Consider the following 16,240-nt stretch of genomic DNA (forward strand, 5'->3'; position numbering starts at 1 on the left):
CTTTTCCACAAGCATGAGTGTTCTACTATAAATTCAACAAGTTTTCAAATGGAAAGCTCATGAGATGAAATGAAAATTAGTGTATGTTCTTTCATTCAATACCAAATGTTCAAGGCTACAGAGTGTAAAAACATAATGTAGCACACAAAGTGGTAAACTGATATTTTGATCTTGAAAGTACAGTGTATAATGGTTATCTGAAATATCAAACTATGTGAAAAATAGGGCCAGTTTTTTTTAGACAAAATTTAACCTTTCTTTAATTAGACTGCGTTCTAAACTATCTTGAGTTTGGCTAAATATTTTACCTCAGGGTTTACTTTTGTGGGCAGTGTACAGAGGACTGAAAGCTAGCATTGGAAGAAGTTAATATTAAATGAAAACAACCTGCCTATGGAAAATAGAACACGTGCCAAATTAACATGATTCAATTTCTTAAATATACCTTCCAAGAGACAACATTTGGCCTCCTTCCCTGGAAAGTTCAAGTGAGATGTGTTATTGTATTACCTTCTTTAAGTCACGCACTGTTGCATTTTGGATGACAATTATGGCTGAGGGTGTTTTGAAAATGTATGCATCACAGTATATGTACACACTGCATATATAGAACCATCAAATAAATAACATTCTGGGCTCAGGTGTTCAAAGACCGATAAGTGCTAACCCAGGGTTAAATTGTAATCCAGGTTTCTATATTTCTCTATTCAAAAGCTGTTTTAGGATAATTTTCCCTATTCCTTTTAGAGTACTCAGTCATCAAATTATTTCAAAGCCTTCAGATCTGTGATTAAATTTCACATGAACCCTTGGTTTTCTTAACCGACTTTTGAACAACCCGGCCCTCTTCTTTTGGCTTTCATCTCTGTCCGTCAGGGTTTCCTCAAGATTTGATAATATTAATAATACGGAATATAGTTATTGATAATTATTCACCAAAGTAGAGTTAATAGTGGAGGATATGAACCAATCTGCGAAGGGATGAGGTATTAATGCCCACTAATGTCACTTGCACTGGAGTACAAAATTGTTTTTAATTAGTAGAAACCACACCAAAACAAAAATTTAGTTTACCAAAACATGGTCAGGAATGACCCACTTGACATGCAGTTCTGTCTCTTGACTGTTCGGAGGTAAATGGTACTTGGCAATCAATTCTGATTTAGCCTGCCGTCAGTGCACAAGAAAGGCACCTTCCACATTACTGTATAGCACATGTGTATATCCTTACTATAAGAAATTATTGGACGAGGTTGGGTTTATCAAAACCAAGGTCTAAGTTGCCAGCCAAAACCATAGGGTAAGGCAGATAACACAGACACAAGGTTTGGCAATTCATCAAATCATGTGAAAACGTAATTCAATAATCGTTTTATCATACAATGTACATTTTTAAAACAATCTGCAAAATAAGGGACTTCTATGAGTAATTGCAAAAGTTTGAGACAATTACACAACTGGTCTTGGAAACTAGGCAGCTAGACCTTGCTGAGCATGATGCATCTAATACCTGCTGTAGATATTGGGTTATCGAGTCAACTTAATTCATATGCTATTGCATACCGATTGAAAGCTCTCGATGACCAGTTAAATTTTTCATGGTAAGTCTAATATATAATAATATTTTCCTAATTAATATTAGTTTATTTTGATATTCTTATGCTATTTCTCTATCAATAATTAACAGTCATTCTACGATTAAGAATTTTACGTTAGAAAACATTTGAGGTTCTTCTTACGTAGGAAAGTCCCTTGTTCATCTTGCTGACGAACGCTTACAACAATAGTGCGGCCATGTTCTAGGGGTGTCTCGAAACTTCAGACCTTGAAACTTCAGACCCCTTGAAAAGTGATTGAAATTTCTGTTTCAACGATCAATGCAGTTCAAAAAAGAAAAGTGATTGAGATTTATGTTTTAATAAACGCACTGAATGAATATTAACCACCTATCCGCACTAGCGACAAATTTTCTGTGATCACCGACACTGTATATTAAAGTGCCAATGCATGGTTTCTCACGACTTGACAGTTCTTTGAAACCGACAAATTTTCAGATGCGCTGCCAACACAATTTGTCCTGCGTAAACCTTGGCAAAATCGACTAAATAAACAAAACCGTGATAAACTTGTCGATCAATTTTCGTAAATGCTAACATCCGTGGAGTAATTGAACTGATTTCAGTTTACCAAATGATTGCAGTGATTGTCTTCCATTGCAAAACTCGCAAAGTTTACAATTTCAGACAAATTAAGATGAATCCTGGTAACTGGAGTTTGAATCTATACAAAATTTAAAGGGGTCTGAAGTTTAAACTTCAGACCTCGAAACCTTAGACCCCTTGAAAAAAGATTGAGATTGTAAATACAGTTCAAGTAGCGTAAATACATGAATGTTTATTTACGCTAACTATTGTGACTAACCCTAAGTGACAAGTCACGCAACAATCCCGCGTTGATAATTGGAGACAGCTAGGTAAAAGGTTTCCTATATTTTTGTTCAAAACAAAAACGAGAACGACAAGAACAATGGAAAAATTTTCACTTTCTTGCGTGTAATATCTGAAAAAAGGAAAACATTAACTCCCCGGACAGTGCAACAATCAATATCCTACATGCTAAGTACCAGAATAATACGTTTTTGTACACTTGTTTTCTTTAATCTTCTTTAACAGTTATACTCCTAAACCAGTGAGAACTATACTATGAACCCCTTGGAAATATCTTATAATCTAGATCCGATATTTCAAGTGGCCAGAAACCATTCACACTTATACAGTGTTGGTGATAACAGAAAATTTGTCGCTAATGCGGAGAGGCCCTAAATATTCATTCACTGCGTTAAAACATATATCTCATTCAATTTTCAAGGAGTCTGAAGTTTGGAGGTCTGAAGTTTCAACATATCGAAACTTCAGACCCCTTTAAATTTTGTATAGATTCAAACTCCAGTTACCAGGATTCATCTTAATTTGTCTGAAATTGTAAACTTCGCGAGTTTGGCAACGAAAGATAGTCACTGCAATCATTTGGTAAACTGAAATCAGTTCAATTACCACACGGGTGTTAGCATTTACGAAAAATACTCGACAAGTTTATCACGGTTTTGTTTATGATTTGTCGATTTTGCCAAGGTTTACGCAGGAAAAAATTTGTTGGCGGCGCGTCTAAAAATTTGTCGGCTTCGAGGAACTGTCAAGTCGCGAGAAACCATTCGCACTTATGCAGCGTCGGTGATGAAAGAAAATTTGTCGCTAGGGCGGACAGGCCGTTAATATTCATTGACTACGTTAAAAAAAATAAATCTCAATCACTTTTCTTTTTTAACTGCGTTGATCGTTAAAACATAAATCTCAATCACTTTTCAAGGGGTCTGAAGTTTCGAGGTCTGAAGTTTCGAGGTCTGAGGTCAGAGGTCGACGTTTCGAGGTCTGAAGTTTCGAGACACCCTATGTTCCAGTGCACTCTACAAGTTCACTTCATCGAAAGTTGGTTCGTTTGGCAATCCAATAAGCAATGTACCTCCCATTATCTTTCCTAGTTTATCACTGAAGAGAGCCATCACCTCTGGATGCGATAGAGAGTCAATCTTTTTCTCCAATTCTTCTAGACTCCCTTCGTCCACCATATTGACTTGAGATTCATTCCCAGGTTTTCTCGAGGTTCCAATCAGAAAAGTTGCCTGCCTCTTTTTGCCACGATTAGATCACGGCCAACATTTATCCACACTCACAGATAACGTAAATTGGATAATGATCTCAAATGGAGAACAACTTAAGATTACTATTCTGTAGTCTTTTCCTTTACCTTTTATGTGAGTATGCCTTTGGAGCCAAGAAGAAAAAGGATCTAGAGACAATTGTTGAGGTATGTGAACCTCGGACAAAACTACATGCATGGGCTTAAATGACAGGTAATAATGTATTTCTTTGAGATCATGCCAATTTCTGAAATTTTATGAGGTTTGACCCGAAGTTGGATTTCATCTTGTCTTCGAAAAAAAATCATCATCTATAGGGTCTGTAAAGCTAATATTATCTGTGGGAAAACTCAAGGAATTTGTCGCGAATACCTGCTTGCGCGAGTTTTGTTATGCAGTCGAGAAAACTACTCTAAAAGCTCATTGAACGTGGCATGCATACAGACTGTAAGTTGTAATCTGTGTTTTCCAGTTATTTCTGCGGTGATGTGACCGAGCCAGATTAATCCTTCGCGCCGGCCAAATATTCTATAATATCACGCGATCTCCCCCTTTTTTTTTTTTTTTATCCTTTACGCGATGTTTGCTGTATCCTTACTCAAAATAACGTTTTTATGAGCGTTTCTCTTTGAGAAACAATGGAAAATTAGATTTTGAAGAATATTTTTTGCTGTTTTTGAACAAATACAATACAATTGTAGTATAGGCTATTTGTGTAGGAGTGTCACGACAGGTGTTTTAAAGTAATGCTGGGAAATTAATGATTTATTACAAATCTTGTCTCCAGGCAGCAGTGATTTTAATATCTTGGGTTTGATAATCTAGTTTGCATGAAATATTATTTGTGAGGACAGAAAAACACAGATCTTAGCAGAAATCTAGGAAGTCATTGTTCTTTGATAGAAAGGTGCAACTGGTTTACAAGTGATACATACAGTGTAACTCATACAATGTAACAATGAAACATATTCTTACATGTACCAATAAAATAAGCGTAAGATTTAAATTTTAATATCCAGCAAGAACAAATATGATTTGTGCTTAATAGAAAAGCAGTTGAATTACGCGACACTGTTTATATTGTTGAATTGAGTCTCATTCAGAGTTTTCATTAGAAATATAATAATGGTGGAAAAAGTCAGCAGACTAAATTTTTTCTCAAAATTAAAAAAAAATGTAGTACACTTGGGCCACCAAAATTTTAGCAATTAAGAAAATATGTTCAGTATATGTATGCAATGTAACCTGAATTTTCTCTAATCTGTGATGGCTTTCAATGCACTATTTTATTACCAAATTTGAAAACTGATAGTTGAGGGATATTATTAATCATGTAGATTGTGTTAAATTAGGCAAGTATTGTAAATATAACTGAGGTGTCAAAATCAAATCCAAGTGACTAGGTGAAGAGATTATTAATATTCCTGTATAGGTTTGCACAGTGTTACGATATGTGATAGATATGATTGGATATGTTACGATATGTGATAGTATCTCAAGGGCTTTCGGGTGTCGGTATTACGCCTGTTGTAGGCCAGCGGACACAAAGTCTTCGCACACACACAATGCAAGCCGCTTAAAGGTGTAAAGCTTTCCATGTTTTGGAGCTAAAATAAAGACTTTTCTTATCAGTGAGTTGCCGTAACACACAGAAAGTTATTTAATTTGTGAAATTAGGGAAGCTTCCATACTTATCTGTTAATAAAGCAAAAAAAAAGAGATGATTGAGAAATGTTAAGAAAATTATGAAGAAGTCTGGCATTTTCATTTGTTATTTTACTTTAGGTGCTGCCAGTAGGGCTGGTAAATGTCTACCATCATGATCTGACTGCACTTGCTGGCTTGTATCAGAAATCTCTTTTGTTTGCTGCTCTCACTCGTTCAATATCCCATACAACCAACTTGTGTGTGAATACCATATGGACTGTCTTTTCATGAAGTATTCTATATGCATGATCTTTCTGTTTCAGTACAATCCTGCTACCTGTGAATACAAAGCATATGATGGTGACATTGTGTCTGTTCACTATACAGTATGTACATTTATATTGTCTGCTTCTCAATTAAAAAAGGTCAATAGAAATTGCTATATGGATGATTTTCTCACATGCTTACATTTTTGATGGAAAAGTTTCAACCAAAAAAACTGGAGGATATTGAGGGAGGAGGGAATGGTTGGTGAATTAAAACCAAAATGCCTTCTGTGCGAGGGACAGTCGTTTTGTTGAACAAGACATTTAGCCTGAAAGCACAAAGAGAGCCAAGAAAAGGGTATAGTTAGAACACTACGCCACATGCCTTTCTTCCTATTGCCGTCTCTTGCACTTGAGGGCAGGAAAAATGAATTTAAGTATTGTGAATGGTAATTTAGGGTTTGATGATAGGGGTTCTGTACTCTTCCTTTTCTTTCCCTATCACTTTTTCCTTTTACAAACAAGCAAACCAAACAAAACAAAAATAGACTCTAAACAAACAAACAAAACAAAGCAATGCAAAGGAACTGACAATAAATCCGGTCCTGGTCCTGGTCCTGGTCCTGGCTATTAAGAATTGATATAATCCACGTGACGTCCCTTCCCAATCACTTCCAAGTCTCTCACCCATCACCTTCAAATATCAAGGGACAAATAAAATAATCACTAGAGTGATTATTTTATTTGCGTGCCAAGCTGTCATTAATGGATGGATTTTGCCATCCTTACCTCATACCTTTTCATCGTCACTTCAAAAGACTGCCTTGTGAAAAAAAAAAAAACAAACAAACAAACTGCTAAAACAACAACAACAGAAATTGTCAAACCTGATCTCAGTTCATATGAGAGATGTGGCTACACAAATGTATGGATTTCCTTATTTTCTTAATGAACTCTTGTAGGGTACACTGGAGAATGGACAAATGTTTGACTCATCCCTAGCAAAAGGAAGAGAACCACTTGAGTTCCAGTTGGGCAAAGCTAAAGGGAAAGTTATCAAAGGTAACTTGCTGTTGGTCTTTTTTATTATTTAGCTGTATTAGTCAAAGAAATTTTATTTTGGTGTTGCAAAATTATCTTGATAAAGCCAAAGTTGTCACTCAACTGCTAACCAGAGCAAAACAAAAATCCTGAAGGAGCTAGTGAGAACTCAATGCAACAACAAACAAATTGCAGAAGCATGAGAACAACTCAAGTGAGCATTGGTGGCAAATGGGTTTTTTTTTTTTTTAATCAGCTGATTGGTTGACTCAGAAGACAGAGCAAGTGTTCCTAACTAATCACATAGCAAAGCGAAGGGAAACTTCAGATCATTCTGTAATCTTGGTTACTGTCAATAATTACATATAGTCTAATGAAAATTACTTTAAAGGGAGTTCCTTTGACCTCTAACATGTGAATTTTTTTACCTTCAAGAGTACATGACATACAACCACGTGACATTTTCTTGATCATAGACATAATGAGGCGTTAAAATTATTAATAAAAAGTATTTAATTGCATAACTAGAAACCAATGTCCTCCCTAATTGTAAGAAGGGGGGCATTGGGGCCTATGGGAAACCAAAAACCCGGAGGCCCCCCTCTGTAAGCAAAAACAAGGGAGGATGTTAAGATCAAGGGTGGACAGCAAATAATGACAAAATTACTGTTTAGCTGGGGTGGGATTTGGCATCTCTAGCTTTATTTTTGGTAAAAATGGAGGAAAACAAAGTGTAACAGACTTGTTACTGAAAGCTAGAGTACAGCTGCTAAAACCAATGGAAAAGATGAATGAAATGAGTATTTACTGTGATTCAAGATGTCAATTCTAGCAGCCTATAATTACTAAATATGTTCAAAGGCCTGTCTCTCTTGAAAATACCACTCTTGCTGATTTTGCTGCAAAGTACTTTTATTTAATTACATGAAAAAAATTTCTCAGTTCTGATTGGCTAAGATAAATGCAGTTTTCGGGTAATTCAGTGCAGAAGAGAGTAAATTCAGTACAGAAGAGGGTTAATTCAGTGCAAAGAAAGTTACAAACCAGACGTTCTGATTGGTCGGAATGATTGGTCAATGCCAATGTCAATGTCAAGGTCAATGTCAAGGTCAATGTCAAGGTCAATGTCAAGGCCAATGTCAAGGTCAATGTCACTTGCAGGGTTTGAATAAATTATTCTTGTACGTGATGCGCGCGCTTTTTTTCTTCATAGTTATGAGAAGCTACCTCGTATTTTTTCATGTATATTATTAATACATAATCACATGATTTTCTCGTCCAATTTGGAATAAATAAGCACTTGTAAATTTTTTCAAAGACCACAAATTGCACTTGCCTACGGGCTCGTGCAATTTTGTTAGTCTTTGAAAAAATTTACTCATGCTTATTAATTCCAAATTGCACTTGAAATCATGTGATTACCTATACTAGCGATCTTTTAAAAAATTCCTCTGGGAAATAAGCACACTTATATACCGTTCACTTTGCTGTAAGAAATGATATCAACTATATGAAAATTTAAGGTCATTAACAACTCTTAAAGTACCCTCAAACCATCATAACTTTAGATAAACTGGATGAAGCACCTGGAGATAAATTTACAGTTGATTGCAAGATCCTAAAACTTGAAGAAACAAAGATTGCTTGACTAACAAAGTATAAGGTGGCCACTGCAGTCACAGGGGACTCCACAGCTTACACACATGGGCCTTACTTAGAAAAATTTTCAACGGGCTCGAAAATGCTCGTCGTTTCTTTGAATTGGTAGTTTCCTGAAATCATTGTGACAGATCAACCAAGCTAAATGTTTTTCGGAATAATGTAGAACTTTAAGCAATGTTTGTTTATCTTTTAAGGCTCTAATTCCGACAAGAGTACGTTACTGAATTAACAGCAAATCCTAACATTTTCCTATTTTTGTTTTATTCACACATAGCCACCTGTGTACTGATTTTTACAACCGAGCTCATGTCTATTAGGAGGAAGTCGCTGTTTGATCCAAAGTTACTTCTGAAAATAGGATTTTGGCTGGTCCTGGCTGGAGTGATTTTGTACTATCTGTATAGAAAAGCATCTAAAGAATCTGGCAAGCCTGATACAAAGTCGAGCAAGAAAGATAAAAAGTAATGATAAAACTGTAAATTGTTCAATAATAAACGGTGTTACAGTGAAGCCCCTTATTCAGCTGCAAATGGCTTACCACGATTTCATTTCCCGCGACTTTTCATGCGCAACGCCAGCAGTTCGTTGATCACTCCTGGGGCAATGGGCGCGGAAACCAGTGTAACTCTAAACATAGTTAATCAAGGGGACTATGCTCTAAAAGCTTCAGTTAGTGCTTGAGAAAGGGGACTAGGTCACTGAGAAACCCATAATCTAAGGCTGTAATTACGGCAAGATCTTCCATAAACTGAACAATTTTTCGCGAATGGATATAAGCATAGAAAACGCAAAGATGCTACACCGAAACATTTTATTTGCGATACGTGAAAGGTGATTTAAAAGGCTTCCAAGCAAATTTTTTACGGCCTGATACTTATCAATATTGAAAAAGCGCGTTGGAAAAAAAGTGCGTCGAAGAAAAAGCGCAAGTACTCTTTTTGAATGAACGACAGGGCAACGGCGCCAATGCATACCAAGTGTAAAACAAGACATATTCCCTAAAGTGCGGGGAAACGACAACATTTACTACCAGTCCGAAATCGGAGTTTTTCACCGTACGCTTCCTTAAGTAGTGGGAAATATCGATATAGAGCAGTTTTAATGTGTGTCGAAAGTAAATCAGGATCAGTAAGTTTTACTTTATCGGATTTCTTCTTTCTATAAGGCCGACCCTGCTAGCAAATAATATATTTATCTTTCCAATGACATGTCATTTTCAATGCAGACTCATTCCACCACGGAAGTCAAGTTTTCGTTTTTGAGCAGCAGATAGCAGAACAAAGGAAAACCTTTAAAGCATGGGATGAGATCAGTAGTTTTTGAAATACAGGCTCAAAATAAATAAAAAAAAAACAAACAAAAAACAAAAATAATACAATAAGTCATATTGTATGAAAACGGAAAAAAATGTTTATGGTAAAGAAAATTTGACATACTGAAGATTTGAAAGTCAAATGCGGCTATGCAAATGATAAACACATTGCTTGCCGATCAATAGTCATGTTAGTCATGTTATAATTTAGTCAGTTCCCTTGTTGCGATCAAAACGTACATATTCCGGTTATTGTCCCGTTTTGCACTGAGAACTGCTAAAAAAAAAGATAAAAAAGAAAAGAAGCTATAAAATTGAGAATAGAAACGAACGATTTTAATTTATTCTTTAAGGTAGACGCATGGCTTGAACGAATATAACGAAATGCGTGATGGGAACTCTTGTCCTCTAACTTTGCATTTATTTAAAACAACAATAACAGCTGGAAAAACCTTTACCTTTGTGTGGATTAATTTTCTTCTGCTTATGCGGACAAATGCGATCAGTTTCTAACAGAGTAAAGAACAATCGACATCCAGGTACTTAAAGTAATAGCTTTTTGCTCTCTATTCTTATCTTAAATATTAGTTTAATTCAATTCTCTCGCTCTTTTTAAGTTAGAAATACTAGATCTGAAAGCAGTAGGCATTTTTTTGGTAATAGCAAATTAGCTTCTTTGCTTGTATAGATGTCGATCTTTTAGATGAATTCATATTTGTTATGTCTGTTACCGCAATATTTGTTCCAAACTATCCTAGCTCCCTCAGTTAAGTTCTGTAGCTAGATTCGTTGTTTTTTTATTCTTCTTAGAAATACTTGAAACATTTTTTTGACCAGACCATTCACGTGTTTTATTGAAGTCGAATTTCTCCTCATCAAAATCGGTACATTTTTCGGAAGAATAATGATGTAAAGAATTCAGGATTATGATAAACCCAAAATATTCCAAATTTTTGGACAAAAACATAGTAAGATCCTCAAAATAGATGACAAAAATGCGTTTTTTGCCATTTAGCAATCTGAATTGGAAACGCAATCTTCAACGAAACGAAAAATTGAAATTTAAATGTCATGAAGCAGTCACTGTGAACGATTATAATTATTTGTACTGAGTAACGGATATGATCATTTCAAGAAGAAAAAGTACTGCCTCTCCTCGATTTTGTCGACTACCTAAAATATCGAAATCAAACCTTTTTACCTGTTAAAGATAACAACGGTTTTCGAAATACTGATGCACCGTAAAGAAATAAATAACCCATGCAGTTATTTTATTTTGAGCTCTTATTGTAAAAGCTGCCAGTCTTCTTTCTTGTATTGCTAGATGATAGATATGTCTCTCCTGATAATGAATATGCTTTGGGTTTTCACCAAAATAGAACTTAAATCTAAAGTATTTCTCCATTGCAATATATGGTTAAGTAATTTGATTCCTTTCAGTTTTTAATCTAAGTCCCTGCGAGTTGCCCTCTCACGGTCGTGCATTTTTACAAGTTGTCAAAACGAACGATTGAAACTTCAATAGATTATCATAACACTAACTCATTGAACTCGCCGAATTCTCATTTTCCTCCACCAACATTATTAAATTGTCAAACAAAATTATGTTGAGAATTATGGTAAACGATCAACTTGATGGAATTAAAAAGTCAATGACATCAGGGAAAAAAAAGAAGGTAGCTTGTACTAAAAGATAAAATTTTATCAGCAGACTGACAGATCCAAAGAAAATATATTTATAGGGTATGGATTTTATGTCTTCTAAAACCTTAGACATAACTTAAATTTTTTTGTTAAGGAAGCTGGAAAACACCATACGGAAAATGAGAAGCGGTTGTTTGTGGGAGAGAAAAATAATAACATGCATATTGTCGATTCTCTCTGCTTGATATTAAAAATTGACTATACGTACAAAATATTTAAATTGTGCAAAGGGGTGGAAATGTCGAGCGCTTTAAAAGAAATGAAAAAAGCATCATTTTAGTGTATATTTCGATTCCTGTTAAGAGGTTGAAAAGCACCATACACTGCCTAGATTATATTTATATTTTAGAGTAATTTTAGCATACGTTAATTCTCTTAGCTTAACAATCTCAACACTTTCTGGAGGAAACAAGTATTGCGAAAAAAGAGGTTCGTCATTCGTGGAAAACTTAGAATAAACCTAGGTGATTAAAAAGATCTAACTGTTCCTTGTAATCTTGGTCCTAAACTACATTATGGACCGAACAAAAATGACCATTTTTTTAGCACAAGTGAATTATCAATACCGATTTGAAGAGTAAATGGTTTAGAGCTGGTTCTTAAGCTGGGAAGCATTTCCAAAACGCAGGTCAAATAATGGTTTGCAGACAAAAATATTCAATTAATTTGGGGAAGAGAAAAACATCACAGACATTTGCTTCTATTTGAGTAAAAACAGCTATTGCGTGCCACAGGTGTAGAGTCTTCCTGAATTAAATTTTAAATTTTTGTTTGCGTGATGTCAGCTTGCAGCGAATTTGAAATGGTTCTGAGATAAGCTGATCAGTCTTTAATCACGTTGAGTTATCAAATTTCACTTCTCCTTCCCGTGAAAGAAAATGTTTAGGCAGGCGTCTGATGAGAGTAAATTTAATCATCAGTGTGGAGTATATTAATCAACGAAAACGTTGCTTAATTAACATAAAAAAGAGCTTTCCTTCTGACTCGATAGGAAGAGTAAAAAAACAATAAACCAAACACACGAATAATTGTGGGAGTCAAATATCATTAAAATTTGAGAAAAACGCTTTCGAGTTAGAAGGAGAAACCAGTTTTTATTTCATCATGTTTTATTTTAGTTTGTCATTTTTATGATGGATCAGTAACTTTTAGCTGCAAATTTGTATCAGAAAAGTCCTCGATAGATAAAAGAAAAAAACCACATTCAATTTGGTAAGGTTTCTATGTTGACTGGAGTTTGATGCGTAAATTGCATTGAAGTGCTGGAAAGGCACGCGCTAGAAAGCTGATCAGAAATATTGGCTGAAAAAACACTTGAGTGGTTTTGTGTTTTGGATGAAAACCAGTCTTTAATTGCAGTCTTTAATCAGTCTTTAGATCGTTAATTGCAACCAGGTTAAGAAACATACAAATGAAAATCACACTGTCTTTATAAACAAATATATAACCAATATCTTAGTTATTAGCAAAGTTAAACAATGACACTTATTTGAGATCAAGTTTAAAGAGAGTAAAATGCAATTCTTCTTCAAAACTTCGACCGTAAAGGTAAAGTATGCAATTACTTAAGGGCTGATGAAAGCAAATTTACTTTTCAATGAAATAAGAACTCTTTAGCTGGCTAGAGTGTAACTTTTCACTTTAAGACTCAAACGCCAAAATAAGATATATTTGATTTTATTTCTTCAGCAAACAAACTGAAATATATCGTCATGGTGTCCTCGATGGTCAAATGGAGTTTCATTCTTGTTTTCTGTAAGCATTTTAGCTGCACATAGCTGTTCTAAAGAGTATTAGCTATCATGAAGCACAACAGAGAAAAAAGCTGTCTGATGGGAGGGGAATTAAAGGAGTCTTATGGGTAGGGTGGAAGGGGAAGGCGGTGATGAGTGTGAAATTCATCAGGGTGAGGGGGAAATGGAAAGTTAGAGAGAGGCTGGTGTTACGGTAACTGATTACCGGCAGAAAGATAATAACCTCGCTATTTCCACGAAACACAATTTAATTAACTGTAAACAACGGGAGATAACCTAACACGAGCTAGCGACTACTCTTGGAACAATCCAAATAAAATTAACTATGTACTTCTCTACGCTTATCTGACCATAAGCAAAGTACTGTCCTTCTCTTTGACAAAATCTCCTGAAGACTTCCTTCGCAGTATCGCACTCCACGGTAAACAACTCTGGACTTGACAGCAGAATGTCAGTATCAAATCCGAACGGGAAAATCCCTTTACTTGTCACTTGTCACACAATATCGCTTGTAGATCACAAACAGGGAACGAAGTCCCAAATCACAACCACAACCTGACTAGCGAGCTGCTTATATAAGCATCCGAAGAGAGTCTAGAAGTTTCCAAAAGTAACTATTTATAACAATTACAATAGTAACTATTTATAACTATTATATTAAACTCTATTTTTAAACTGATGAGTCCCAGTTCTAGAAAATTCTTGAAACGACATATTGCGTGACATCGACTTTCGCGAACTTTCCAGGCAATTCCGATCCTTGTAACACTCCCCCTCTTCAAAAAAAAAGAAAGTTTGTAAAACTTTCTTTGATATATTCTCACACTCCTGAAAGAGAGTCAGCAATCACGTTATCCTTTCCTTTTATGTGTGTTATATCCAAGTCGTACTCTTGAAGCATCAAACTCCACCTCAGCAATCGTTGATTCTTGTCCTTTAGCTTGTGAAGAAAAACAAGTGGATTATGATCACTGAAAACTTTGATAGGTAGACTCGAATAAGTGACGTAATAAGGATAGACATTTCCTAAAACTTTTCTCTGTATCATTCAACGGAAAGTAGGGACGTGGCGTGCACGTGGGTCGCTTTCTCATTGAGGAAGAGGTCGTACGAGAGGTTATCATTGACCCACCTCGGGCTCAAGTCTGCATCTGTAAGATGCCTCGTTAATCCTTTCTTTCAATTTGCCAAACTATTTTATTTTGATGAAAATGTTTCCAAGCCATCTAAAGACACTTTGCTTTGGTCCTCTGAGATACGTTTCCCTCAAGAAAACTTCATTTAAGGGCTGACTGGAGCTTACTGAGCTCGGGTCAGGATTTAGTTGCGCTCTTAAGCTGGATGCCTTTTTCTTTGGTGGATACAATCGTTAATTTGATAATTACTGCTCTGGGCTTTTTGCAACTGGTAAAATCCTCAATTTTCTGCGAGAAGTAGGAGAAATGAATCTCTCTCTCCCTTGAAGGTTATAAATGGAGCTCAATATATTTCCACAAAATGTTGTCACAAAATCTATCTGATGGTCTGGTGTCTAATCATCGGAGTAGTGATACTCGCAAGAAAGATTATCAGCCAAGTTCTAACATGGCGGCCCTTGTTTTATGGCCTTGCTGACTTTTTTCTTTGTCTATACCATTCAGCATTTCTAAATGACATCTATCAGGTTTGTTTGGTGTAAACTGAGTAACTGACTTGCTGTAGTTGCTGTTGCAGTTCTCCTGAAGTATCCTCAACAAGCACAAGGATGGATCAGAGTCCAACAGTTTGGTAGACCACTGGTTCTTTCAGTTCCAGAAGGACACTACTTGGAACTGGTCTTTGAAATGCGCACCCCCAACTGGCTTCGACTAACATGTTTGGGGGGTCAGTATTTTGAGATCCGTGATGGCAATAGTCAGTCCGCCAATCTCCTTGGTGTATTTTGTGGAGATTACAGAACTGGCGTTGTACGGTCCAGTGGACAATACATGCGGTTGGAGTTTTTCCCCTTCAACTACTATCTTTTCACTGCAGACTACATTGGCAGATCCCTCAATGACACAGGCATGGATTTCTTTTCTTGTATATTTAAGCATTCGGTTGTAATATCTAGAAGCAGCTAGAATTCAATGGAGATAAAAATTTTACTAAGCAGTTCTAACGACTCATGTTGTCCTTCAGCAGTATTGTTTAATATAAACATATAATCGAATGAAGCCTTACACTGCTGTAAAAAGTAAAATGTTTCACAAATCGGAGCTTTTGCCGATCAAAGGCATCATCAGGGATAAGAAAGTATCCCGGGAGCGCTATGTATATATGTAAAAAGAGTGTGTAGTGAAATGTGTAAAATAGGTGATTATGTATGAAAGCTGTAGAACTAAACTGTGAAAGGAACATAATAAGGGCTCTAATGATGGACTGTATAAACAAAGGATGTATAAGAGCGTTAAAAGGGTCTCAAGAAGGAGATGCTAAAATGGAAGGTCCGCGAATTCACTACATTTTTCTTGGGAATTGAGTGTAGGTTTAAAAATACTATAGTTGTAGTCAGGCATGATGATAAATAAAAAAAGATTTTTTGTTGTCACTGGCTAAAAACTTTGTGTGAGAACGTTTTGATCAAAATACTACAACCTTCTTGAGCAGTAAAATGGCAACGAAAGCAAATGATTGATATAAAAACAGCCGCAGAAACGTGACTTGGAATTGCTAAGGGCCTTGTAAATGTCGGTCAAACATCAAGAGCCTTAAGATCCAGAATTAGAGAACACAAGAGAGTGATTATCCCGGGAGATAGAAATTCTTAATCAACCCAACATTTTATGAACTACAATCATGATTTTGACCTTGAGGACGTCAAGAGACCGCTGTTCCCAGTGGTCAAAAAGATTATTTTTAGAAGCGTGGCATTCAATTTGTGAACCGAATGCCATTAATGAACACATTTACATTCCCGACATTTACAAGGCCCTTGGCAATCCCAAGTGACGTTTCTGAGGCTCTTTTTAAAGCACTCATTTGCTTTCGTAGCCATTTAATTACTGAAGAAGGTTATAGTATTTTAACTGAAACGTTCTTACACAAAGTTATTAGTCAGTGACAACAAAAAATATTTTTTATTTATGAGTGTAGGTTCGTACTTTCTAATGAAAAATGCTTCGTACAGTCGTAGATT

The 16,240-nt window shown here is 35.8% G+C and overlaps 2 protein-coding genes across 4 annotated transcripts; both read left to right on the forward strand.

The window, feature by feature from the left end:
* Positions 1-1,544: 1,544 nt before the first annotated feature.
* Positions 1,545-9,930, forward strand: LOC111328089 (FK506-binding protein 2-like). 3 transcript variants are annotated; one of them, XM_088750099.1, is made up of 5 exons: positions 1,545-1,601; positions 3,817-3,864; positions 5,668-5,730; positions 6,573-6,672; positions 8,588-9,930. In XM_088750099.1, the coding sequence occupies exons 1-5, from the start codon at positions 1,599-1,601 to the stop codon at positions 8,776-8,778; spliced, it is 405 nt and encodes a 134-aa protein (XP_088606225.1). In that variant the 5' UTR covers positions 1,545-1,598; the 3' UTR covers positions 8,779-9,930. The 3 variants fall into 3 exon arrangements, with proteins under 3 accessions (XP_088606225.1, XP_022788195.1, XP_088606226.1); XM_022932460.2 differs by lacking the exon at positions 1,545-1,601 and having other exon boundaries at positions 3,363-3,864; XM_088750100.1 differs by lacking the exons at positions 1,545-1,601; positions 5,668-5,730 and having other exon boundaries at positions 3,363-3,864.
* A 154-nt stretch (positions 9,931-10,084) lies between these two features.
* On the forward strand, positions 10,085-15,306 carry LOC148739694 (uncharacterized). Its single transcript, XM_088750096.1, has 3 exons — positions 10,085-10,164; positions 13,019-13,084; positions 14,797-15,306. The coding sequence occupies exons 1-3, from the start codon at positions 10,122-10,124 to the stop codon at positions 15,183-15,185; spliced, it is 498 nt and encodes a 165-aa protein (XP_088606222.1). The 5' UTR covers positions 10,085-10,121; the 3' UTR covers positions 15,186-15,306.
* The last annotated feature ends 934 nt before the right edge of the window (positions 15,307-16,240 follow it).

This window comes from Stylophora pistillata, chromosome 2 (assembly GCF_964205215.1).
Source record: "Stylophora pistillata chromosome 2, jaStyPist1.2, whole genome shotgun sequence".
NCBI classification, from domain to species: Eukaryota; Metazoa; Cnidaria; class Anthozoa; order Scleractinia; family Pocilloporidae; genus Stylophora; species Stylophora pistillata.

Excerpts from the sequence above, each read along its gene's own strand:
- LOC148739694 (XM_088750096.1), top strand. The coding sequence starts at position 10,122 with ATGCGATCAGTTTCTAACAGAGTAAAGAACAATCGACATCCAG. Across the intron at positions 10,165-13,018 it reads AAAGAACAATCGACATCCAG|CAAACAAACTGAAATATATC; the intron begins GTACTTAAAGTA and ends TTATTTCTTCAG. Across the intron at positions 13,085-14,796 it reads GAGTTTCATTCTTGTTTTCT|TTCTCCTGAAGTATCCTCAA; the intron begins GTAAGCATTTTA and ends TTGCTGTTGCAG.
- LOC111328089 (XM_022932460.2), top strand. The coding sequence starts at position 3,760 with ATGGAGAACAACTTAAGATTACTATTCTGTAGTCTTTTCCTTTACCTT. Across the intron at positions 3,865-5,667 it reads ATCTAGAGACAATTGTTGAG|TACAATCCTGCTACCTGTGA; the intron begins GTATGTGAACCT and ends TTTCTGTTTCAG. Across the intron at positions 6,673-8,587 it reads TAAAGGGAAAGTTATCAAAG|CCACCTGTGTACTGATTTTT; the intron begins GTAACTTGCTGT and ends ATTCACACATAG.